At 47.9% G+C, this 27100-nt stretch overlaps 1 protein-coding gene across 3 annotated transcripts in view; it reads left to right on the forward strand.

The window, feature by feature from the left end:
- The first annotated feature begins 261 nt into the window (after positions 1 to 261).
- The window catches only part of LOC131209254 (arginine kinase 1), a 30183-nt gene continuing 3344 nt past the window's right edge, over positions 262 to 27100 (forward strand). Inside the window, exons 1-4 of one of the 3 annotated variants that reach the window (XM_058202277.1) lie at positions 262 to 606; positions 2242 to 2331; positions 5905 to 6704; positions 17720 to 17740. In XM_058202277.1, the coding sequence (XP_058058260.1) occupies positions 2288 to 2331; positions 5905 to 6704; positions 17720 to 17740 (865 nt within the window). In that variant the 5' untranslated portion in view covers positions 262 to 606; positions 2242 to 2287. Of the gene's footprint in view, positions 607 to 2241; positions 2332 to 5904; positions 6705 to 14345; positions 14472 to 17719; positions 17741 to 27100 lie in introns of those variants that run through there. The other 2 variants (XM_058202302.1, XM_058202311.1) reach the window with 2 other exon arrangements.

Consider the following 27100-nt stretch of genomic DNA (forward strand, 5'->3'; position numbering starts at 1 on the left):
AGCGACGCATCGAAGCGGAACGCAGCACAATTCCGGACCCCCACCGAGAGAGACAGCGACGAGCGTTGACAAGTGTGGCCGCTTGTGGTATTGGTTTGGGGTTCTCTGTCGCTCCGGTACATGCTCTCTCTCTCTCTCTATCTTTCTCTCTCGCTCTCCCTACCTCCTTCTTCCTCTCTCTCTCTGTTGAGCCCCGCTTAACCCACTACTACTACTACTAGCAGTGTCATGCCAAACCGTGCCGTCATCGAGAGGTATCGTGTTAAGGCATAAACAATTCCGCGACGTCTTGCTGCTGTGCAGTCGTGAAAATTTGCACTTAAAACTCGATTCCGGCAGTGATCGGTGAACGACTTCTCGCGGTCGATTTTTTATCGATAGCACACGTGTGTTGAGGACTTTGACTTCCGGTCCGGTGTCTAACAAATCCTGGTTCGGTCTTGATTGCCGAAAGTGAGTGCCGAAACCCGCAGGTACCATTCTTTGTTCTTTTTACGGTTCTTGTAACAAGTGCCCGAGGTGTTGTTTTTAGAGGTAAAGTTGAGAAAGTGATCGACACCGTTCGTGCCGCAAAAGAACCGTGGTCAAGATTCTTACGACAGAAGCGTAAGTATGTGGGTCACTCGTAGAAGGGAGTCGGGGAAAAAGGGAAAACTGTGAAGAAAATCGTTACAAAACCGACCTGCGGTGCCACCGTCCTCTCAATTATGCATCATCAGGGATCCTTTTTACTCTCTACCTGTAACTCGCTTACACCATCGCTTTGCGTTTACAAGCCAGCGTTACGTCATCGGTTACTGACAGAATATTGTTTTCGATTTGCCATTTTTCGCCCCACGCTGTACAAGAATAATATAAACAGACGAACCTCGAACTGGCTGACTGTGACAGTCGCAGTGATCTCATTTTTGTCGAGTTTTTACCGATACATGCCGCCGTTTTTCCTGGCTGTCTTTCCATTTTGTCATCGCATGGATCGACTGGCGCGTGCTCTGCATGGGATTGGCTTCACGAAAATAGAACATGGTAGTGGAGGAAGGTCTGGCCTGCAGAGGCTACCGTGACCGCAGAGTGAAGGGAGTGGAAATAAATCGCAATAAGGGAAGCCTCAGATTTTCCAGTTTGAGAAAAGCGATTTGGAGCTAATTAATCTCCGTCCGCCTCATTCCCCAGCATCGAAAATAATTGCCCAAAGAGAAGGGAACTGGTTTCGCAAAACCAACGAAAAATACATGAAAAGAAACGGCCAACATTTCGGCCAATTCCTTTGCAACGGAAAACGGTGCCCGGAATCATCGGGCGTGACGGGAATCGGGGTGGTCAGTAGGCGAATGCACACAAGCAGCTTTCGGTATCTATCGCCCGTCCAGAAACGGTGTGCTCTCGACTGTTCACATCCGCAATCTCTCTTTCCCTCTCTCTCTCTCTCTCTCTGTTTCTCTTTCTGAAACATGAACTCATCCAGGCGCCAGCAGCTCTTCAGCAGTCTCATAATCTTATGCAACTGTGAAGCCGGCACCGCCTGTTGGCACAATTTTCGATACAAGCAAAGAAGGTCATGCAGGACAAAATCGATAGCATCGTTGTTTTGGTGGAGACAGAATGTAGGGGGAAAAGCGGAATCGGTGGGGCCATTGGTGGTGGTGTTTTGTTTTTCGAACTGTTTGACAAGACCGAGTGGCGCCCTACCGACAGGACCCAAGGACTCGCCTGGTGCGTTCCGGATCGAAATGCACTATTTGTTTTGGTGGTGGTAAGCGGCGATAGAATTTAGAAGCCCCGTAAATGAAATTCGGCACTGTTAACATCCAGTAATGATAAGAACTGATTGAGTTCACGCTCTTTAGACCTAAAGAAAACTTATATTTTGATCCAAATGTTCAATCCGGCTGGCTATCACAATGTAAGTCGCAACGCAGTTGTAGCGGCTGAATTCTTCGTTTATTGTAGTGAGATTGGCATCCCAACAAAATATCTCGAGATCGCAGACACGTTAAACCGAGTATTTCTCGAAAGCTGTAGTCGTGAACGGGACACGTTAGATACACGCCCAACCCGCCAAGTGTGTCTCCGTACCATCACGTGGCTTCGTGACTCAAAAAGCCTCTCTCGTGAGGCGACATTTTTGTCACCGTGCGTCACACTCTAGTAACAATTGACAACACACTCAAACCTCTTCTTCTGCTTCACCGTAGACGTGCGTAATTAATATCGGATAACGTTTCGTTCATTCTTTTACAGCAAATCGTTCTTTCTAAAGTACGCACTAATCCCGCTGACTGCGACCATGTTTGGGCTGTGGTACTTTTCGCTGGCCCTGGACGAACTACGGTAAGTGTCACACATCAGAAACAAAGCCAGAATGCATCCCAATAAAACAAACAAATGTAATTAGAATGTTGCTCTGGGACCGCAACCAAATACGCTGCAGGTCAATGCTGCTGCTGCTGCTACGCCAAATGCCATGCCTTGTACCATAGCACGCAAACTGTATGATCGCGACAAAACGCATATCGATCGCTTGCTGCTCAGCTGCATAACGAGCTAAAGGTGTCGGCAAGATGTTAACAATACTGCTAAATATAGTCAACTGTGGAGCGTACATCCAAATCGATCCAACGGTCGATCGTCCCATGGTCGCGATCGTTGATCTGTACATGGCGCTTCAAGGGTGACGAATGCTGCTGCTAAAGTGAGCTACTTACTCACCACCGTCAATGTCGTCGGGTTCCCTTCCAATGACTAATGATCTTCAGACGGCATACCGCCAACCACAGAGAGAATGGAGAGATCGTGATGAAGCTCTCGCTCTGCGCTAAGAAGCTTTCTTACTATTTTCTAAGGCGCCCGCTGAATACTCCTCAAAGTATGCAGCAAGCAGCACAGATTCAAAACGACCGTTACATGTCAGCTGAAACTGTTTGGGTTTTTGAAGTTGCCAAAGACTCACAGACCTAAGGCAAAATAGGCCGCACGTAGCTATTACCTTGATAAGAATAAATTAGGTATGATTCTAGATAATTCTAGTTAACAATCATTGGTATTTGCAATTATTACTGAAATCGGACACACATTATTGTACTCCATTTTACATGTATCTTTACCCTTTCGCCTCTAATACACCAGTTAAAAGATAAACACATAAATATTTGAACGCACCAAGGACGAACCTCGGACTGTGGCGTACGCCTTTGGATTGTTTCAGCACTCGTATTGCTCGTGCTGCACATCAATTAAAATCATTTCGGTTCCAAAGCCTAACACTAATTACGAAGAAAAATCGTAATAAACCAGTAATGGCACACAATCCACAAGTAAACAACGCCATTATATAACACGGTTCGCCGGATGTTCTGTGCGGTTCCGACCCGCGCGGCCCATGGCGCGTAGATTTTTATTTTTAAAATTCGAAAGAATTTTGCTCTGCGGCGCGGTTGACGCAAAAACGCGCGTGCAGAAAGGTGTTGGCTGAAAAATCACACAATAAAAGAAAACCCACCGAAGTCAACTAGACTTTCACTGGCCTCGGCCTCGCGGTTGGCCACCGGTTTGGTTCGGTTTGCGGTAGTTGGCGGGGACGGGCAAACATCGGATGTTCAGCTGAGCGAATGTCAAGGTAATATTTGCGCACAATGGATATTTCTGGATGAAGGACGAGAAATGGTCCCAGTGCGTTACGCGACTCCCCGGCCATGTGGACGGTGCGGTGTGGCCAGCTGACGAGGTCCTATACGAGGAGACGAGCGAATGGTTGCTGCTGATCAATGACTTGCCATGGACGTGAGTTTTCCAACATGACGTGAGCGCAGTGGTGATCGTTAGAAAATGCACTGTGCAGTACTGTGAAACCCTTTAAAGTTTTCATCAACCAATTGTTGTTTTGGTTTGGTTTGTTCAGCCATTTGAGAACGTAATCTAATAGGCAATCCACAAACAGGCCTCCCTAAGATTTCGAATCCCTTTGATTTCCCTTGTAACTCTAATTCTCCGTCAAAAATTGGCTTCGTTAAGAGCTAACTTATGAAAACGATTCTTCTCATTTTCATTCATTGCTCATGTTCAATGTCACACGGTTTGGGGGCCAAATGTTGTAACGCGGTACCCGAAATCAACGCTTGAATGGGACGCAGAGGAAACCAAGTATTGTAGATTTATGCTTACCGTGCCTGTCAACGGTATTTTGCAACACCCAAAGCAACGTAGGTGCGATGGTATTAGGTTATTCGGCGAAAGATGTTTGGCGGCCTTTTGAGTGATGTGCGCCCGCTGAATTGTTCAGAAAAGATAATTTTAGGCGTCAATGATTTTTGGTTTGGTGTGTTTTGCTTTGTTTTCCTAACAATGAATCAGGAGGGGGGATAGCTTAAAACTTACGAAGGACTGTGCTAATAAAAAAAGGTGAAAGTGGCGAGGTAATAATACAAAAGGCGATCACCATCCTGAAAATTAAAACGATTTAAATAATAAGATAAGCTCTAAACGAACCAACATCTAAGCAAAAATTATGTTGATATTAGAGAAAAAGTGACCAAAGGCAGGATCGTTGCACTTAAATTTTGTACTTTGTGAAATACTTGCCTTTTTGTTAAAAATACCCATAAATGGCGGAAGTATGTCAGAAAGAGAGATAGGCAAAACTGTGAAAGAATTAAGGGAAAGAATCTAGTCGAAAACCAACGATCGATAGCTACGTTCTTGAAGGAGATAAATAATGTCTTGCTTGCGGAGCTTTGTCAGCGCAATGGCTGTAATTGAAAACGCACCTAATAAAACAAATGGGCAACATCATCCGATAACGCAGTGTAATGTTCAAACAGCATGTTGGAAGCGGTCAAGAATTATCTTATAAAATAAGCCTCTCTTTACGGAGAATGTGCACACCGGGTGCTGCACCACAAAGCCGGGTGCCGTGAGGCAAATATACATATTTTGATAGCGAAAGGATACAATCCGCAATGTTGCCTGTTGCCATCCGAAACTGGTGCTCGAGGAATGTAATCTAGAGACATCCGGTCGAAATCGGTGTACGTGCCAAAACGTTTAACGGTGCAGCTAACAACATTTGTTATCTTATCGGTTGTTAAACGAATATCTTCGGTTAGAGGTGTGTTTTGAGATTGGCGAGGAAGATATATCCAATGTCACACCTAATTTTTGCACACCTTTTTTGCTAATACTTGCATCGCCCAACCAGTGATCATATCTGATTGTCACTTGGCGATTTCGTGAATCATCGCTTTCAAATTATCTTCGTCGCGACAAGTTCAAGTTCAAGGTATATTGTGTAGGATATTAGCCAAAAATACGAATGAAATTGCTTTTGACGGCATACCAATTAAAGGACCAACACGATATTGTTGATATTGTGGATTATTAAAATGAGCGACACTCAATAGAAAAGAACAGTAATATTGTTGTGATAAAAATAAAAGAAACTATAACACATAAGGAATGTAAATAAACTGAATATACACAGATTTTGCACTGCAAGCTAGTTCTTATCGGATGCGCCCGAGCATTGGTATTGCTTCGCTAGCCAAACCTTTGCGTTACTCTAAAATTAAGCCAATAGAACAATGTGTAATTTATGTGTTACTTTAATTCGTTTATTTATATGCTGCGCAATAGTGCATTTCAATGTGAAGTTGTATAAATCTTTGTACGGTGTTGTGGAAAAACTGGCAAGCACTTTAATTTTGTTTTTTGTTTTGTTGCTCGTTTCAATATTTTGTCATTGATTCCCTTATTACTGTATCACTAGTGTCATTGGTGGTTCTGATTTTGTTCAGGTTTACTTTCGCTTATTATAAATGCATTTTTTTACTCCTCTTTTGTGTTATTTTTATTTCCTACACCTTTCTGTTTTTTTTTCTTATTGTTTTCTATTATTTTCCTCTGTTCCAGCAAACGTTTACCGTTTCTCGATAGATTGTTTGCGTTTTTCACTGGAAACAAGGACCGCTCCATTCAGGCTCTCAATGAAGCAGATCAACCAGCTGTAACTCCTTCGCTGGAAGGTGATCGTAAAGACGAGAAAAAATCCGATGGGGCCACTTCGTCCAGTCGAGTTGGGGAAGCTGTGCAAAAGCCGGCCGTATCACCGCCGGCACAACCCCCGAAACCGGTTGAACCCCCAAAACCGTCCACTACGGAACGCAGCAAGCCGGTCGAACCAAAGCCCGAGCCACCAAAGATGGCCCCCAAAGTACCCGATACTCCTGCACCAGTGGCAACGAGCAAACCGAAGACAGAACCGGCTTCCGTTCAAGCAAAACCTACCGAACCTAGTCTCCCGGAGCCCCCGAAGGTTACACCATCCGTACCTAAACCTGTCCCACCGACGGAAGTGAGCAAACCGAAAGAGATCCCGAAACCGGAACCAGCACCCCCTGCAGTCCCAGCTCCAGCTGCAACTCCAGCGACGGTTCCGACTCCTACTCCGCCAACTCCAGCACCAATCGCGGTTCCAACTCCTGCACCTACTCCAGCTCCCCTGTTGGATCCAGCGGCACCGCGGTTGACGAAGGAAAAGAAACAGCTGCCAGCGCCGGCACCGAAGGACACTCCGGTCCTCGAGAAGGAACCACTGCTACCGTCCAACAACGAGGATAGCTTCATTATGGTCGAGAAACAGAAACCGGCCCCGAAGCCAAAGGTCGATCTCAAAAACTCGACCATGAGCTTCCTGCAAGGCGAAGGTGGCAGCATGGCCCCACCGGCTCCACCTGCCGACAGGTAAACGCCGAAAAAACAGGCACAGCTGACGACGGTGGCTTTAGCGGGGCAGGAACTGCACGGCTGAGACAGATTGCCACCGATCGCTTTGCTTCAGTAGCTTTTTGGATCCGCGCCGAGGAGTTGTTTGCCAAAAAAATGCCGCCTCACTTTTGGGGCGGGAACTGAAATTCTCATCCTCTGATGCTTTAGGAAGTTTTACGGCCTCAAGAAAGATACTCATGAGTCTCGTGTGGTAGGAACGTTGGAACGAAGTAGAAGCGAAGCATTTTAAACGAATGGCGGTGGGCGATAATGTAGGGGTCATTGATGGCCAACCGTCTATTGAGGGTTGGCAGAAAGTGCTGAATTGCTACGGCTTCAATGCTATACAGCTACAGCTCGAGCTACAATCATTAAATTACAACGATTTGTTAGAAAAGTAATATTGATTCACGTTGATATGAAATAAAGAAGCAAAATGCAAACAGCATAAAAGTTAAACATTGTAAAACGCAGTTCATCGTCCTTCTGAAAATCAGCTGATTGCTTTCCGTAGGTTAGCTATGATTTCGTAATGAACGTCATGGACAAAGGGTAAAAAGTAATTAACGCCACTCTGCTGATTTTAGTGCAAGGTTGAAATTAGACTATCCCTCTGAATGGCTCACTGTTTTCATACTCGGTGTAGTTTCAGGGACAATCTTCAGATGCGCTAGCAACATTGTTTAGCACCAGATTTCGTCATTCGGGACAGCAATAAAAAATAATTTGGCACTAACATTAAAGAACTAAAGGAAAGCTCATCAACCGGCAAACGCTGGTGGATACATTTGGAAGTGCCGACTGTAGTAGTTAAACTGCCGCGTGGTAAATGATGCAGCTCTCGGAAACCCGTCCCGGGGACACTCACGGTTCTATTCTCTAACCATTCTTGTCTAATTCTCCGTGCACCGTGCCGCTGCTATAAAAAGACCAGTAGCGAAGCAGTAACGCCTTATAAATCACCAACCATTGCCAGGGCCGCCGGGGACACCTTTTTCGGTTTATTACGGACGACAGTTCGGCTGCACGACGGTGCCGACTTCCTACGAAATCCGGGTTTATATTTAGTGGCTGCATCAGGCCAGGCCGCTGATGTGGTGTGCAGCATTCGGTCCCGCCGCACAGTTGTCGGGTTAAGCACGACAGAATTGCATTTCCCCGATGCAAAGTTTCCAACGAAAAGTCCAAGATTCTCAATCGGCCAGGTTTTTTGTTCCATATCTCAGCCCCGTTCAAGACCCGGTGCTCTTGGGACGATGATAATTTTCCCCGTTCGAGATTTCGTCGGCATTACTTTCGTTTGCTGGCGTCTTCGCATGTCGGACCTATTTTTAACAAAACACACCACAATGCCCCAGCCCCAGAAGGAGCGTCGATCGCCGGGGCAGCACCGCTTCAGGACTGCGCCGCACGCGTGCATTGCTCTTGAGAAGCGGGCAGAGCGCTCGAGTTCGAAGTAATTACGCATAAAATGGTGCAGATGGCGGAACGGCAAGAATTGCGACTGGGCGGATTCGCTGTAATTAATATTTTCGGTTCACGTGTGGGCACGGTGGCGGTTTTGCTTTCCGATGCTAATTTCGGTGGCAGCCATTCCACAGCGAAATTTAGAGCCAGACGGACATAAAGGCACCGCTGGACCATTCGAGGGTTGGTGTATTTTTAAGTCACCAATACCACACGTAAAACGCAAACGCAAATCGAACAATGCGATCGGTGCATACTTCAACATACAAGTACCACCAAGAATGGTTTTACATAACTGTTTTTACTTAGACGCTCTTCAAAACATTGCTCATGTTCAAACAATAGACAACAGAGAAGAAGAAAAACAATACAGTTGATGTCACAGAAGGACGGTGGCCTTGCCCCGATGTTGTTATTCTTGGATGGACCAGTCTCTCGCCCATGCAGCCTAGCTTACGCCGAACGATCGATCGACGAATTTAGAAATTCGTTCGAGAAGCGTCAAGTACCGGGCTGCTCCATCGGGCTTGACCGGCTGACCGGGCTGTCGTAATCTTATGAAATTGCATCAACCGTGCTCTTAATATACGATTGAAACGGAAGACGGCGGGCTCACATCTGTCAACGGTGAATCGGTGCACCGGTGGCACGGCCAAGGAATCGGGCCAGAAGGACGATTTGTTTAGCGTTCGGCCCGTGCAGCGTGCCGTTTGTTGGGTGAGCTCTATATTTAGGGAGAGGAATGAAGCGAAAAAACAACTATAAACCTAACCAATAAAGCAATCAAACGGAATCGCCGAGCGCATTAGATAAGGCAGCGCTTGCGAAGGAACCGGTTCACTAATACCAACACCTCTTAGCCAACACCCAACACGGCTTAGATTAGAACTGCAGTGAGGCGAATAATTGTTGACAGATAAGCAGTTTGCCAGGCTTTTCGACGAACTGGTTGCTATTAGAAACCAGCAAATTGGTCTGGTTAAGGCCAGTGTTCTAAAAATGTCAACCGTTTGCCTGTAATAGAAGGCGTAAACATAAAAATTATGCCCGTTATGCGATTTTCTTTTAAAATTGATTATGACAGTTCAGATGACAGCTCAGAGCGCATGATGATTTTCATTCCGATGGTTAATGGTTGTGGATTACCGATTCACGAGAGTGTGACGAGAGTTAGACGGGACCATAGAATTGCGCCCGTTTCGATTGACTGGCGGCCGAAGCTGAGGTCACACTGCCGTTACAATTCCGTTACGGTTCATTTATGGTCCGTAAATGGTACACATTACTGTCGGAACGTACGAAATCAATACGGTAGCACCAACCTGGGCTGGAGGGCGGGACAGTAGATACAAAAAATGTTAAAAATACTTCAAACCATTGGTACACTGTGGGGGTGCGACATGCAAATCCATGCGAGCTGAGACGGGCGCATGATAAATTACCGTTTTCCCGTTGGCGGCGCGAACGACGCCACAATGATGGCCGTTGCTGCCACAAGCGAACGACCAAAAAAAAAAACAGCGAAAAGGCAATTTTCATTTAATTTTTCATTCAATACGATTTTTTTTCACTCACCCACTAGTCCGTTTCCCATCACACTATGCTGGGCGCTTGGGTGTGTTCGGCACTAAAAATATAATCCCCCATCTCACGCTTCGCGAGACCGGCCGGATTGGAGCGGCACAACTCCGGGAAGGCGGCCGGCTGTGGCCAAACGAACCGTGATGGATGACGATGGAGGTTGGCGCGGCACTGTTTAGATTACGCCGGTAACCATTTAAACATCTAAACTACTGCGCGAATGTGACGCTCACGAGGCGGTGAGTTTTCTGGCCACCATTCTCAACCGTCACAGTTCGTTGAAGAATCAAAGTCCTGGAATAGGGTTATGGGCTCTGCGTGAAACAAGGATCGACCAACTGCTATCGCTAACATTCCTTAGGGAAAACAGGCCACCCAGGAACTGAAATCGTTATCCTGCCATAAACGCACGCAGGACATCATCTGACAGGTGCGTTGGAATGTGACGATCGGCACAAGCAAAGGCCGAGGCCCAAGCCGTCATTTTGGCTGGCATCGTCCTCAGGTTTCGAGTGCCCAAAACCATGTTCACCGTTCCGATGTAAATATCCGACGATCGGACGTGTGGCCGCGTGTCTCGCCTTGGCAATGGCCACAGCTCAATTTGCCAGCAGCTCGTGTCACGCACGGTTCAAATGCAAGGGGTTGGCAACCCTTTCCCTCGAAACGGCACCAGATGGGCTGAGGTTTGGCGCGCGACCGCAACCACCATTGTCCGTGCTCGTGGCGGCCAGTTCGGTTCGAACATCGTCTCGAGCATCGGGGACTCGGGGAACGGGCCAAGAATGTTTTATTGTGCTTTGTGACCGAAATGAACAGAAGAAAAACGGAAAATCTCGAAAGCGTACCGTTGGGTTTGTTGTTTAGCGTTTCGCCGCCGTAAGAAGATTGTACCGATGGGGCAAGATTAAAAATAAGGGCTGATCGAAGGGAGACAGGGTTTCAGGGCCGAATCATTAGTGCGTGATCCTTTTGACAAACCGGTGATACGATGGCTTCGGATCGAAGAACGCAATTTCCAATGAAAAAGTGTTTCATTGAAACTCAAATCGATAAATAGGTCTCCTTCGCTCAAACCTTTACTGCTGCTTCATCGGCCTTAATCTTTGCGGAGGAGACAATCCCACAGAGACTACATCGTCTGAGCCTGTTAGATAACCGACGGAAACGATAAACCCTTCACGACATAAGCGCTTCGAAACACATAACAGTAGAACTTTCGTAACGCGCGACAACAAGTCTGTAGCGAATGAGCTCTGGCCCCTCCTGCCGGTGTCCGTTGAAGCCGGGATGTTGGGATGTTGTCATCCTGCTTGCGCTCCCCGACACAGCCTAGTATCCAACGACTGCCAATACGAAAACAACCGCGAACTCTACACCGGCGGGCCCCCGTTTGGAAGCATCGCACGGATGGTTCCCGAGGTGTGGCCATCCAAGCCAAAAATAAGATCACAGTTCCCCGGGTTGGTTGGTCCCGGACCGAAAATAACCGATCCTCCCGCGGCTCGACGGGTGCGCTCGGCGTCGGCTTCGCTCGACTTCCCGAACAATCTGTCTTTCCCGGTTCACGCTCGTGCGTGCGTGCAAGGATTCTTTCTGCGACCAAACGAGGGATATGCAGACGCTCCAGAGAAATTGCAATTTTGGGGCCCACGGCAAAGACGCTGGCGACGTCGACAAAAGATTGACACACCAGCCGGCAGCGGCGGCGCTGAAGAGTTTTTATTTAGCACTACGCAGCTCTCGCCGAAAAGGTCACGTAGCTGGTCCGGCCCCGAAAGAACCATTTTGCGCTGCACGATGCACTAATTTCACATATGATTTCAGCGAAACTTGTTCCTCACACTTGTGAACAGATTGTTATCTAGCTAATCGCGTATTTCGGCCACGTGAACAGCTAGCCAAGTACACGGGGTTTTGGGTGCATGGAACCCTCGTTTTGGATGTCATGTTTGGTGCCGTAGACGTGTTGCTTTTCCGTTTTTTCCTCCCAGCCATTGCATAAATAGGTTGTTATGTCGATATGAAAGGGTAATGTACCAATTTTAAAAATTCAGAACACAACCGTTTTCGGAACGTCACGTGTCACACACCAGTGGAACGCACAGCTCGACGGGCGAGAAACGTTTTATTTGATGTGTGCCGATCGGGAAAAGTATTGGTATCCTCTTTTTCGTGTGCACTCATTGGAACTCTAAATATCGCGCGTTGGTAACGAGTTCGTCCATCAACTGCCGACAGCCACTCGATAGTGCAACGTAAATAATAGATTCATGGTGCTGCTCATTACCGTTTTCCCACCCGTGAAACTTTGGTGAAAACTGTAATCCATCATAGCCGAGCGATCAAACCGTCAACGTAATAGGAACTATTTCCCTGCCAAACTTCTGAAACGTTCTTTGGCTGTCCGACTGTTGGGTAACTAATCCCCCCCGTACCGTTCGGTAATCGATCTGCGAAGCACAACGTTACCCGATAACGTAGCGACCCGTTCCAGGGGCCTGTTCTCGCCATTCTCTCCTGCATACTGGTGGCCCACGAAGGGTTGAAAACTTTCTCCACTATGCTTCGATTTATCGATCACCTATTGGTATGCTAGTGGAAAAATTATGCAACGCAATGCACTTACGGCACCGTTTCCTGAAGTCGCACCAAGAAAGGCTTCCGCGGTTTTTGGGCGCACGTTCGCCGCTATATCAAATGACACAGCTAATGGCTTTCCTTTTAATCAATCAATTCGGAGACGCCTCCGATCAGTCGAAATACATTGCGGGCGGACAAATAATGTTTTGTGTCAATTAGTTTTGTGAGTTACTTAAAAGAAAACCGTACCATTCGGGCGGGCTGTTTGGATAGGGCACGACAGGCAATAAGCGAGAAAAGGTTGAGTGACGGAAAGAAGGACCTCTCAAGAACGTCCAACTGGAAAAGTTCCCACGCTGAGGTTACTCAATCGCCGCTGCCCATTTTCCAGTGACGACGCTTTCGTCATTGTGGGTCGCCCTTTGGGTCCTTGTTAGTATCCTCCTTCCACCGCGCGGGCAATCTAGTCCGCAATGCGTTAACACAGGGGGGTGCGTGAAGCAGCGATTAGCTACCGCGTGTCGGCAATCGTGATTCGTGACATTCTTCCCTCGTCGCCTGTTATCGATCGGACGTGACGGAGTTGTAATTTCATAAAGCCCGGCAACTGATGCGGTTTCATATTGCCCTCGGTAGCGGGGCCCGATCGGCAAAGCTCGTTATTTTGTGAGGCCGCCGGCTGCGTTAACTCGTGATGTTTTTAAACGTCTTCATATGTTTGCAAAAAAAACTGATATACCTCGCGCGTCATCGTTGCGTATGCCCGCGTGTGTATCAATCAGCAAAACGGCCACGATTTTAGTGTTATGGGAACCAATTGTCTAACAAATATCGCGCTATCTAGCGGAGGAGCTGAAAATACACCCGGTAACGTTATCTAAATTTGCCGTTATCTGCCTAGAGTCGCGAAGGAGAAATGGGGATTTGGAGCGCTTACCGTGCGATGTAAAAAACGATGTACCGTATTTTTCCGTGTATAACGCGCACCTTTTTCCCAGTTTTTTTGGCTCTAAAATCTGGGTGCGCGTTATACAAGGGTAGTAAAAAATTTGTCTTCTCTAAAAGTTGTCGAGTGGGTCATTAAGTCATGGCAGGGAGTTAAAACAGAAGTTGTTGTGAAATCATTCAAAAAATGTGGCATCAGCAACGCTATGGATGGATCTGAAGATGTCGCAATTTATGAGGACTCTTCAGAGAGTTACAATGAGGAGTACATTGAAGAGCAATTACAGAATATCAATTTGTCAGACATGCTTAGAATAATACATTATTATCATTTGGTATTTGTTGGATATCTGAAAAAATATCTAATATCTGAATATCTGAAAAATGTATAATAAAAAACATTTTTTCCAATTTTTTCTCTTAAAATATGGGTGCGCGTTATTCACGGAAAAATACGGTACTTTTGGCAGAAGAGCGTTTTTTTTGTTCGCTTTCGTTTATGTGAAAATAATTTTGCCAAAATGGCACGGACTTCGTGTCGCACCGCGGCTATGCGTCATTGCCACAGATCGCGATGGTGTGAGTTCGCTCGGTCGGCTCACGCGTTCGGGTACTAGAGTGTTCAATAAGTCTTGTGGCCCAATGTCAGTTCAATGTTAGTACACTCTGGATATGAACGTATGCGGACACCCGAAGAAAGATGCAACACCTGAAATAGTAGAAAAATATAGGATATCGTGTGAGGAAATCGTCGAATGACTGAAAGGGATTTAGCGCAAGGCCTAGCCAAGCGTATTTGGAAGGCGTTCCAGTTTTTCACCTCAGGCATGGAATTCACAAACTGGAGTCCCGTTGGAACATACTGAATAGTAAAACAAAAAAACCACAAAATTGTGTGGTTCTTATCGAACCGCAGAACTTACTGAACAGCCTGGTGTATCCAAAACCCGATACCAAACACACACGCGCGCAATGCTGTGTGGGACACGCAGTGTCCGTTTGTTGGGCCACCCGAACGCTTCCCGAACGCCGACGAACGGCGCGCTCGGCTCGGGTGCTTAGGTTGGAATAAATTGGTGATGAAACGATCATTCTGCAACTGAATCTTGAGTTCTTGAGTTCGGCGGTTGAAAGAGGTGAGCTCTTCCGGTTGTGCATCATGTGACAATAGATAGGATTCCCTTGCTGTGTACAGGGCGAGCAATGAACAATTGTGTGCAGTGCGGTAGGCAGCGAACGATGAGTGGTTTCTAGCGAAGCAGTGGGGGTTTTGAGGGAACATGAAGCGGCTCCCTGTCGTTCGGTTAATTTGGACGCCTACCCAAGCCGCCGGAGCCCACTTCCGCCGAAACAGGTTCCAGCGAAATGGGCCGGTGCAGTGTTGTTCACCAAAACCGCCACCCTTCCGTAGAAACGACTTGTCTGTCTCGCCGCTGCACCGAAGCCTCAAAGCCACACTCTTCTGTGTACCGTAAGTAGAAGTAGGATTTGACACTAGATATTCCGATGACACAACGATCCCACGGCCCCCAGAGTATTTTCACAGTGCAACAGAGTGTAACTAGCCGTAATGGTGGATATTGAGTGTATGCTGACGGGTTACATAACCAACCAATTGTCGTCGGTCACTTCGATGTGTCTTGTGAGTTACTGCGCCTTTGTTTTTTGTTGCTCGCTGCCGAAATACAGCGTTCAAAAGATCGTTCAAATTTGCCGGCCGGCATTCAGCGGTCACCGCACCGGATCGCGCGCGTGTGTATGCGTGTACGCTGGCCCCCCCACGGACGCACTGAGCGGTCGTGTGGCTTGTGTTTGAGTCATAAACTCGCTTGGAATTCCGTTCGAATTAAAGTCAATTTGCTGAAGCAACCGCCTCAATTTATGACTACCGATGGCTGTACAGCAAAGGCGTAGAAACCGCTTCATTAGATATGTTTCCTTGTCCCCCCCTGCCTAAGTGTGTGAAAGACGGTGTCCTACCCTCGGGCCAAGCCAAGCGCTCCCGCGCGCCACCACAGTTCAATGCCCTGCGCTGGCGTGGGTCGCTAGCGTTCCCCCGGGAAGAAGAGAGCCCCAAAAATAAGCCCTTCTGTGCATCGATCGAGCGGTCGTCGCTTGCCCGAGAAGCGCGACCCGTTATGCACAACCACCACCACAGGGGGCTCATTTGGGCGAGATGCGATCGCTGGCGCTGCAGCGGCAGATGCCCCCTTTTTGGTGGGAAGCAGTTTTGGCGAACCGGAACTGAAAGTTGCCAGCCACGGAAGGTAGACATTATTTCAAACCCAAAGGCAGTGCAAGAACAAGTAAAATAGAAACCATCGAGAAGAAAAATTAGCACACCCTGCTCGTGTGTATGGAAAAAAAATCTGCGAAAATCGTGCCACCAAAAAGGGAGATAAAGTGAAACAAGAAAACCGTCTGCTGCCATTCCATTCTCCCAGCGGCTAAAAGAGTCCGGTCGCTGGGCGCATATCGTGAGGAACTGCTTCGACGCCGGAAACAATAAGGCTTCCTCCGGGCAGCAGCACCCCTAATTCGTTCGAACGAAATGAGTGCGGCCATCTTGCTCGCACGGGAAGTTACTTCTTTTGCACGGTTCCTCCCCACGGTGAGGGAATAATTTTGCATACAATAGACAACCTGATTGGCGACGACGATCACCGCCGCCGACATGCCTCCGCCGGAAGGAACCACTTCGCACAACCGGTCGCGAATGCATTACACGTTACGTGCGCCATTCGAGAACGAACTGCGGTTGGCTGGATTTTTACCTTTGAACAAGTTTGCCCACTAATGACGTTCGTTTTTATTTTTTTAAGCAACTCACGTGATATAACGTGTTCCCGCCAAATAAGTGCTCGTGGAACGCGTCTGCACAAGCGGAAAATGTTACGTAGTCGTTCCCAGAACGCTGGTGCTGCTGCGTGTTGCGCAGCATCATTTTCTGTCGCACAGGAAATGCCGAGGGTGCAAGGGATTCGAGTTCAAGGTCGACGTGCCGATGCAGAAAATCACGAACGACGAACGAAGTGGTCCCCGATATTCGCCCTCGTGTTGTCTCGGTCGGGGAAGAAGAGCACCCGGCTGTGGGGAGCTTGGCCACTTCCGTCACAAAGCTTCCGAGTTCCCACGGCCACGACGAACAGCACCGATCCCCGTTGGCGATTACGCAACCAGCACGAGCAGTGCTTTCCGAAGCTCGCTCCTCCGCCTGGGATTGCCGGGATTTTAGAGTAGAAAGTAGGTTATAAATTCGAATGAAGGAGGTGTGTGCGGTAAGGACATCATTTATGCAAAAATGTCCGTTGGCCTCCGGACTGTGTTACGCAACCGCTCGAATCAATAGTGGGTGGCGAACAGTACCTTTCCCGCTCTGGCAATCCGAGTGCCTGGTACGGCCGGGTTCTGACTGTGTCCCGGATCATATCGACCCCCGGGGGGCAACACGATGATAAACTAGAGGGAAAAACTACGCCGGTGTGTGCCACAGTGTGGGAGCCTTACGTAACGGGAGCTCACGGCACGAAACTAGGGCATTCCCGGGGAAAAACGCAATTCTACGGGGTCTTGGTTTGGCCTGTCACCACCAGGAAGGATTCGTTTCCCGAAGAAGCGTAGATACCGCCGTTTTGAGAGTCAGTACACGTTCTTGTTGCTTGTTACGTCACGGGTTCCATTTGAACGAGCTTCGAACGAGTCTCATGACGTCAGCTGCAATATAATGCACAGGCCCACCTGACTCGGGGGGCTGTGTCATGTGATGCTCCTCTGCTCGGGGACTTTGTTGCGAAGTGGTGAGATAAGTTTCTATTGGAACAATTTCTTGATGCTGAGGATTATTCGATATAGAGGACTCTACTTGGTACAAACAACATATAATAAATCTTATTTTCGTGTGCGGTTATGTACTAACCACTGAATAGCAATTGTGTGATCGAAACTAATCTGTTTTAATCTTGGATGCTTTCCCCCTTTTGCTGCTTGTCCCCATTTCCCCGTGTGCTCTTCGACCTCCCGCCTCTACCTCCAGTAGTTCCGCCGGAGATCCAGATGGGGAACGGTGCGGATGATGCAACCGACGTTCTCTGAATAAATTCTCCAAGAGCATCTGGTTCCCGCTGAACGGGGCCTACTTTATTATGCTTAACGTTAGTGCAAGCCTTTTCATAGTTCGCTAATATACTTGGGTAAAGTACAAACTATTAGCAACACTACCGTTTCCATGTGTGCACCCCGGAATGATGTGGCCGATTTTGCTTGTGTTTGTTCCCCAGAACGTCCCTTCAATTTGCATGACTACTTATACACGTAACCGAACGTAACAGTCTGCCGTTCTAATAAGCTCCACCGTTCACAATGCTCGCCGTTATGATGCAAACAGCAGGCGCTGCGGTTGTGTCGGGTGCTTTGTGTGTTTGATGTGTACGGAGTAGTCGGATAGGGGACATTCAGAAGCTGATGCCACTGAATTTCTCATATAAATTATCTCCAACAGAAATTACTACAACTTTACTGCCAATACGCCAAACCACAACGACGACGATATCATGCTGGTTTTTGGCTGCTTGAGTAAAGTACAAAGTACTGAAACAAAAACGTTAACCTTGTTTAACCCTACTGATGTGTGAGATGCATGCAATTATTGGTAACCTACCTACCATATTATCTCGTCGCGTGTTTCCTTCAACCAATTCGATGGCCTTTTTTCAATTAGCCCGTGCCATGTTTGTTTTGACGTTTGCATTCCAGCATGCTATGTTGCGAAGACACAAAAAGCGTATTGAATTAGATAATAATAATTGCTACCACCATTTTGACTCCTTCGTGTCGGGGGGACCGCCCTGAGATAACCAATAATCGGAAGATTGTGTAACAGTACGGCAAACGTACCGAGCTACTGAAATGAAGAGTTCGTGGTGATGATGTAAGCTAGTTTGGCTATCGGAGTTGCGAGCGTCACGAGTGGTGATCCTGTTAAGCAACGGAATACGAGCGCTGGAACACGCAGAGTGATTCCAGTGGCAAAAAAGAGGAATGCGTTTGCAGATCGGTACTCAAACGACTGACACTCCGGTGATCGGATTTCAATGGAAAATTGTTCACTTTTCAATGCACCCTCCTCACTTGTTCGCACAATGTTGACGTGGCGGAGCCTACTCTACTCCCCTGTCAAAGCCCTGCCGCATGCTGGGTGTGATCGGTGGAGCGTAGCAATGCAACCGTGCGCATTATTTGCATAAAATAGAATCGTAAACTGTTTTAGAGTGTTCAAAGTGGCCACTTCCTCTCAGGCTCCGGGTTAGAAAGAAAGCCAAGACTGCGATTTGAAGCGACAGTCGTCAATTACGTAAGTGTTGCTATATGTTACGAATAATTTTATGCTTAACTTTCTATTCGAAATGTTCTTATCCCACAAATCCACATTCCACAAACGGGGGAGCCTTCTGAGATCCCCCATGAGTGTGCTTTCCACCAGCTTCGCCAGATGTATCTGATTTCACTTGAATGCGAAATGTGTTGCTTTCTAGATAATCATACGCGCCCATACATCAGCAGCATCATTTTTTTGTTCTCTGCAAGCGGCGGAAACTGTCATAAGTTCTCATTCCGTAATGGGTTCGACCGTCGGATGTGTGCTGTGACCGAAACCACTCCACCGAGACCGAGACACCACCTCCAAGTAGCATTCGGCTCCGCTATGTGCCGTCAGAATGTTTGCTTCGGTGCCAAAACCATCCTCACGGCGGGATTCGGAGATGGAAGCAGATTATTTTTCTTCACATACGCGCTCCGTGAGAGATGAGATTCAATTGATGGGCGGGCGGTCGGTGGTTGGGACGAAGTGGAATTCTGATTGCGTCGTTGGACTCGGTTACAGTGTACCCTGGTAGGTGGACCATCCATCTGATGTCTGATGCGCGTTGGCAGCAACAGAGTTAAACGACGGACCGCTCCCAGCTAATTGAACAGTCAATTGGAGCACACCACAGCTCGCCGGAGCCGGCTTTGGAATTGCATACTTTTATGCCGGCCGGGCTATATGTTGCCCCCGCGTTTACATTTCCAGAAGCGGATGTGTCGCACGCTCGGTCTCGTCATTTAGTTTGTGGCCTACCCGGCGAACTGCATAAACACACCACCACCATCGGAGCACAGACTGGTACGGATGATGATTTAGGCACAGAATGCGAAACATTTTATGCTCTGCTGGTTGGCCGATTCTGCACACGTCTGGCATCCAGATGTTGCGCAAGCAAAATGTGTTTCAATCTTATGAGGCGTTAGCAAGAATTGTAACAAATTCCAATTATGGTTATGAGATGACATTGTCTGTTGTAAATTTGTCCTGCTCCGAGCATGCTTGTCTTCCACTCTACTGACTATCCTTTTTTAATCCTACGCTTGAGCTCCTCCTTGTTGTGCTTGCATGATCGCGTTCCCATACGGAGATCATTAGCGTCTGGATTCGTTCTGGATCGTGAACAATTTCAGTACTGACATCTCCCAGAGCATAAAACCGGCGATTAAAGTGATGAGCGCGTTATGTTGCGGTATTGCCGGCAGCGTGCATACCTTTAATCACTACACTACATGATGTGTGCTTACGATTGTCCCTTTCAAAAACACAGTATGTAACAAATGGTTTCTCTTGTTCCACGGTTTCTGGTCGTACGGATTGCGGAGATCATCTTTGCAACAGGATTTGTCGGCTCAAAGGAAAGTTTGTTCCCCACACCGGGAGTCTCTTTCAACGTGGACAGTCCTGTACACAAAGTCTCCCAGAAGATATGGAGTTTTATCATTTAATGCGATGCCGCACTAACCAATGTGCACCGATGCGCATCAAATTCCGATAAAGCACAGATTTTACTAGTCTATGTTGTTATTTTGCTGAGTCGTCGGATTATGTTTGCTGTACCCTCTTGTGCTCGGAGTACTAAAACCATGTCCTTTTGCTGCATGCTTTTGGGTGCTACAGTTTTTGTACTTAACACGGCTTTCAATTGTGTTACTGAAAATAGTCACTAACACCTGATACCAGAACCACTTTCTGAGGATCCTCAGGCCATTGGATGTGTCGGCCGTGCCTTCGCGGTATTACATCACAGCCCCGGTGCAGCAGCTGTGTCTATTTTGTTTTCACTTTGGCTGCGATATAGTGACTACTACACCCATTAAAAACCTGTTGTTTTAAACTGGCAGTGACGGCAGTGGAGCATATTGTTCTGCTAATAATAACAAAACGTCGAATCGCGATAAACAAACACAGAGAGAGAGAGCGAGTGAGAAAGGATAAACAAGGTCGGTGAGAAATTGCACTAGATAAATCAACCGCCTAACCGTCGTAATCCTTGTGCAAATCTTGCCAGGCACTGGGGGTGGTTATTTTGTTGTTGTTGAAAAGAAGAATGTAGTATAAAAATATAAAAATGTCGAATGTTTACAGACGAAAAGGGCAGTAGAAAGGAATTTCCTTTGGAAAAAATCATCATCCTCTGTTTACATGCCGAGCCTGTCCTTCGTGTGTTGTTCTATTCTGAACGATCAACGGATCCAAGCAAAAGCGCTGCTGTGCGCCGGTTGTGCCGGTTTACGCGGTTACACACCGCGGGTCGCCGAAGCACACGACGATGGGACGATGGAAAGTTAAAAATAATCGTTTGCAACCATCCTCAGTTAGATAACAGGACGTCCTTCGTCGTTCCAACGAACGGAACGGGAGAGGAGGTCTATCGGTCGGAATTAATTGCCGTTGCTCGCACGGTGCCCCAAGGCGTAGGATTTCTTCACGTCTCTTGTAGTACTAATCAGTGTGAGCCGCGAGCGACATTTGTTGTAGAACTGTGGTGAACTGTCTATCAATGCTGCGGCGGGACTCTAGAAATCTAGAAAAACACCACTGTGGCAACACGTCATCAATTCCGAGCTTTTGGTCGATAGTAAAATAATGCGTTCATGAGTCTGATTGTAAATTTATTATTTTTATAGCAAATTTACTGTCGATACCCAGGCGAATTTTAGTTTAATGAGATGGAAAACCTTAAATGTTTGCCAATATGTCACACCACTTTAGTGTGCAAAATAGGAAAAGCTTCTGTCGGAGCTTTACGACACAATCCATTCCGAAGCGATCCTTTTGGAGTTGATCGAGGATGGCACTAGGATTTTGTTGCCATAAATAACAAAACTTGATCAGCGTTTACATATTATAATTTAAATAAATGCAAAATTTAAAACTTCTACCCACTTTTGTCGTTCAGTACATCTCTCACTTACTTCCTTACTTTGTTTAATTATTTGATAAGCTTTATCAGAACTGCAGACGATATTAGCACCGGGGTGTATGCACCTACACGCCGCTCTACTCCAAATTTAGTAAAGTGCACTTCTCGGTAGACGTGTTTATCTCGCCCTTATCACCGCTCTCGGCGCCTGTCCTTATCAGATGCCCTCGTGCCGTGGTGTGTGGCATAACCTGGTGAATATCATATGTTCGTCTGGGCGTTTTTTTGTTGTTGCAATTTATCGTTTATCACCACGAGACATCGTCGAGCTCCACCTCTAGGTACTGAAAACAGCTGACACAGGAGGGGAAGGGATTGTTATCTGCTAGCACGCGCAGTACCTCGTTCTGGACATGTTGTTATGTGCACAAGACACCAAACGGATCAGCGCCATGTGCACACAACTTATCGAACAAATTAACAATGTGTCGTAAAGTACACGAATTTTATGGAACCGAAACTCACAACCACCGGTCTGTGTCACGGGGCGTTGCGCAAGTTTGTCCCCTCCCTGTGAATGGGTTAAGGTAGAGAGAGAGAATAGGAAGAGGTCACATGATGATGATGATGGTGAGGTGGTCTCCCTGGCTGACAGAATGCCGATAAAGAAGCCATCAATAACCGTCATTCCATCTTTCCTTCTTTTCATCAACCAAAATGTGTTGCGTGGCACAACGCTCTTATCAGCTTAGGCGTAAGAAGGTGCGCTCACGCATGTGACCCCCGATTGTTGTGTGATATGGTGCAACCTTCCAGATTGACATTCAATTTGAGTATCCTGCCGTGTCTGGAGACAGCGCCACGGCCTGTCCCCGTAAGCTTTTTCGGTGCAGGCTCTTGTGAGTGGTGCGGGGGACGTTATCCAGAAAGCCCAGCACAACCCGTTCCTGATGGGTGGGATGTACCACCTCCGCCGATAAGTTCCCCTCGTCGTGTGGTGGACCCCAAGACACATGAATGGTGTGTTGTGCGTTGATAACGGTGACCCCCCCAGGAGCTTTTGTAATGGGGGAGAGAAGCCGGTCCAGACTTTGGATCCAATCCGGACCGGACCAATCTGTTCGGCAAGGTATAAGGCCCTCTGCTCTCTTCTCTCATGATAGGAGCCCAAGCGATTTATCCTCCCCAAGACACGCGGGAACGGGTTGCGGACGATGGGGGCGCTGCCTTTACGCTACCATGAACTTGGCCTCTCTCGGGTGGGCGAGAGTATTACCCCATCGGCTGCTGCTACCCTCCAAACACGGGCGGCGCTATCTTTGAAGGAGGAAAGCACACCAATCGGCCGGTTGTGGTGGTCAGTCCGTGTTCCGCTGTCCGTGCGTGTACAAGTGAGCCGACTCCTCTTTGCACTGCGTTTTTCTCAAGTGTTTTGCGCCCCCTTGCTATGGTGTGGTTCCCCCCTCCGTGTTAAATTAGGATCGCTAGGACGAGAAGTGAGAAAAGATCGTCCGCTGTTCCGGCGAGAGTGACAGAATGTTGGGCTTTTGATGACATATGAGGACGCACACTGTCTCTCCCAGCATCTTCCTCCAACACGGGATTTGTGGGCTCCTTCAATTCCCTTTCCATTGGGGGGTTAACAAAAGGTGGTCAAATTTCCCCAGTCCCCAACTTTGTGATGCGATCGGTCGCCGGAGCGCACACCTGGCACACTCTCCGTCGTTCGATTGGAAAGTGAAACCGCCATTAATCCCCACCAATTTTATGCTGCGGTTTTACTCGCTCTCTCTCTCTCTCTCTCTCTCTCTCCGGGTGTTGGGGTAACGGTAAAGCTTGCGTAGAGTTCCCTCCGGTTAAGCCTTCTGCGCGCGCCGCTCCAGTAAGTTCCGGGCAACGCGATCGGCCACAAGCAGGCGTGCGCAAGACGAGACGTGAGCGATGCGTGCTTTCTTCCGGAAGAGCGCCACATACGCGGTTAAAGAAAGCCAGTCCAGTTAAGAGTAGTGGTATCCACGTGTGTCCGTGTTTGTGTTGAGAAAGTTTCGCAAACACAACAGCACCCACGCCCACAATGCGTTGGTGGAGGGAAAGAAGGTTCCTAACGGTGTTCTATGCCGGTTTTGCACTGTACGGAGCGGCGATCGGGTGGCTCTACTGGAGTGGATACTTTGAGCTCGACGTCGAGTCGGAGCCGCCGGACGGGTAAAGTTGACAGCACACTGTTTTACTTGCACTATTGTTTCTCCCTCCGTTACTACACCATCACCTTCAGCGGGTTATCGATGATGCAACGACGACCGCAATCCACTTTTAAACGAGAGGGAGCTTTTATCACTCTTTTCATTGTGTGCCTTATCTGTCGCCACTCGAGCCCCAGATAGGATTGTGTTCGGTGCAGTCCACCGGGCAACAAAACCCAAACGTACCATCTAAAGGTACAAGAGAGTACCAAACATTAAAGTGCCAGCCCCCCCATGTGTGGGGTGGAACAAGCATGAGTTCGTAAAACAATTGAGCGGCACTCTCACAGCCCTGCTCTTTTTTATCAAAGAAAATTGCACCGATTAGCAAAAAAAGGTTTATTTGTTGCAGTTGCCGTATTCAAGATTTTGTTTATCTTTCGTTCACGAAAGAACAGAACAGTACCACCATCAAATACGCGAGTCAACGCATTTATTTGGTTCGTAAGCAACGACTTTTTCGTGCGTTGTGAAAATAGAATGGCTAGCGCAGCGCTAGTCACCGCTACCGGCAATACCGGTTGCCCTACCCACCACTAGAGGGCGCTCGCACTCGGTCGGTTGAACGGAATCCTAGTAGCATAAATTAAACCGTTGCGGGCCAACGGGGACCGCTTTTCTTACATTTTCCTAGTCACACCGGGAAGGCATAAAAATACCTGTCACATTCATCACCCCGTCGACTATTCGTTAAATCAAACGATTAGTTGTGACCGCCCAAAATGGGGGGATCATTTTATACGGATCTTTGGTTTTATTGCCTACCTGGACCACCATTACTGGTGGAGCCAATCGTGCAAAGTTTGTTTACCAACAACAAGGATACACGAAATGAAGACGGTTTCCCTTGCTTCGGGTGGCTCGGCTCTCTCTCTCTCTCTCTCTCTCTCTCGCGGCGGGCATTTGTTTACGACCGTTAAACTAGGAAACCCCGGGAAATGTGTCCCCTTTTGGTGGCCGCCCACGGAGGCGCGCAACGGTTGGCGTGGTGAAAAGTTTTTGTTTTTAGTTTTTTAATTGAGCGATGAGGGGACAGCACAAAAAGCGCAAGGCAATTATCTATGCTACCAACAAGCGGGGTAACTTTGTTCTATAAAAAAAAACAAACGAAGAAGTAAAACAGAGCTCTGAGTCGAGGAGGCCTTGACGAAATTTGTTGCTCCACAATGCGATGATGGCGTCCCCCCGATAGTGGACTCAAAACTTTCATAATCACCGGAGTAATGGATGTTGGCGTGGTCGACCAACAAATTAAGTTTAAAACAAGCGGGTGCAGGGCAACAAAGTTTGCGTCATTTTTTTACGGTGACCAAAAATCACGAATGTTTGCAACAATGATTTTTCCCCTATCCAGAAGAATGGGCATCAAGGGAAGAAAAAAACGGCGAAACTGATATCCGTCTCTCTGAATATTAATTCAATGCACAATAAACAGCAAACACGCGCGCGCCGCCAAACGTGCCAGTGTCCTGGGTGTGTGCGTGTGGGGCACTGCTAATGGCCAACATGTCCTTCTTTGTCCTTATCGCCGGCGGTTGGACTGTCAAAGGACGGCACACCGTCCACAGCATCATCACCATCGTGGTTTCTCCGGCAAAATCTGCACGGAGAGAGAATGGTGAGAATGGTAGCTCCCCGCTAGAGAGAAAGAGAGTGAACGAACGCACGTGTCTGTGTATGTGTGCACGGTACAGCGACCTTGCGCGCGCGTGACACAGTAGTTGTGCAAAAGCTTCGGACGCGCACCGTAAAAGGACATCGGTTTGTTGCCGGAGTTTCATCGAAAGGATCAATTAACTGTCTTTCGCTCTCTCTCTCTCTTTCTCTCTCGCTAGTCGATTTGAAAAATGCCGGTCTACGCACCCCGGATATGGTTGCTGTGCAATGCACCCTCTGCGATTGTTGCAACAGCCGCGCGCGCGGTCGAGGGTTGCTTTCCTATGTCCTCCGCCACATGGGACAGCGTATCCCTGTGATCAGGCACCCAAGAACGCCGTGCAGTAGCCGTAGAAAATCCACGCATAAACATTTAAACAAACAAAGGAGATGTTCGGCTGTTGCTCGGTCCCTTTGCTCGTGTCAGGTCCTAGTAGCCTCAGCCATAGGCCTGCTGTGGAATATAGGGAATGGATGTTTTTTCTGAATAAAATAAAAATACATTTATTCAAGAGAGAGAGGGAGAGAACGCGCCCGCCAGATAGAAAGGCGTCCTTTTCCGGACGGTAGCGCAGGCGGCGTGTTCCGGTGTGTGCGTTAATGATAGCAACAGCGTATCACGGGCGCGGCGCTCTCTCTCTCTCTGTCTTTCTCCAGACGAACGTGTTGACGGCGCACTGAAGGCGCTTCCGGGACTGGATTAGTCTACCGGACGCTCTAGTCTGTCCCGTGTCCTTAGAGCGGTAGGATATACATCCCGGTCGGTTTAGGTCGAAGTGTAGTGGTCGCGCCGCGTTTGTTTAGTTCTCGGGCTCGCGCTCTAGTCAAAAGTCAGTGTAGAATGTAACACCCAAAACCACCTCCCAAAAAAGGATGAAGGCCGCAAACGCGCGGGGTGTGATCTTTAATGACCGCCGATTGTGTCGAGTACTATGAATATTTTCCAGCCTCGCGCTGCATCTCTGGTGCATTGTGGACCTTCGTTGGACTGTGGACTTATTTGCGATTAGGAATCGAACATATAAATGCCATTTATCTGACATTTATCTGATCCCCGGGCTGCGGGATTCGATGGCGCGCGCGGAAGTCGTCCTTCGGTTCGATTCCTGTTCGACACAAAAAAGGGTGCGGCGGCGGCCACGCGTTAGTATGCGTGTGTTGCTGTGCGCTGCCGCTGCGTTGTTTGAGGAGTCCGTTTTTGGAGGCGCTAATCCGTGCCGCGCGTCCCTATGTTCCGACCACTCCGTAGAGCGCGCGCGAGAGAGATTCACTTTTATTGGAAAAAATAAACACAGAGAGAGAGAGAGCCGCTGTGCTGTTGTCCTGTTTTGTGGGGTGAAAATAGTTTGGCCACTTCCGGGGGGAAAACGGAGGTAGAAGCAACACTGTAGTACATCTCCCGCGCCACCCTTACGAAGTGGTCGTTATTATTCAAATGCTCTTACTGGCGAGTGCACTGAAACAATTAAACAATTAACGTGGTTTACACATTAATCACCTTTTTTATGTGCAACAAAACTCGAACCTATGAAGAGAGCAAAGCGTAAAGCGGGCCACTAGCATATTTTGCCAGTGTGTGACCCACAAGAGACCTGGCCGTGTGAACTCAGTGAAAAAGAGAGCGAGAGTTCGGTTCTA

The sequence above is a fragment of the Anopheles bellator genome, chromosome 1 (assembly GCF_943735745.2).
Source record: "Anopheles bellator chromosome 1, idAnoBellAS_SP24_06.2, whole genome shotgun sequence".
NCBI classification, from domain to species: Eukaryota; Metazoa; Arthropoda; class Insecta; order Diptera; family Culicidae; genus Anopheles; species Anopheles bellator.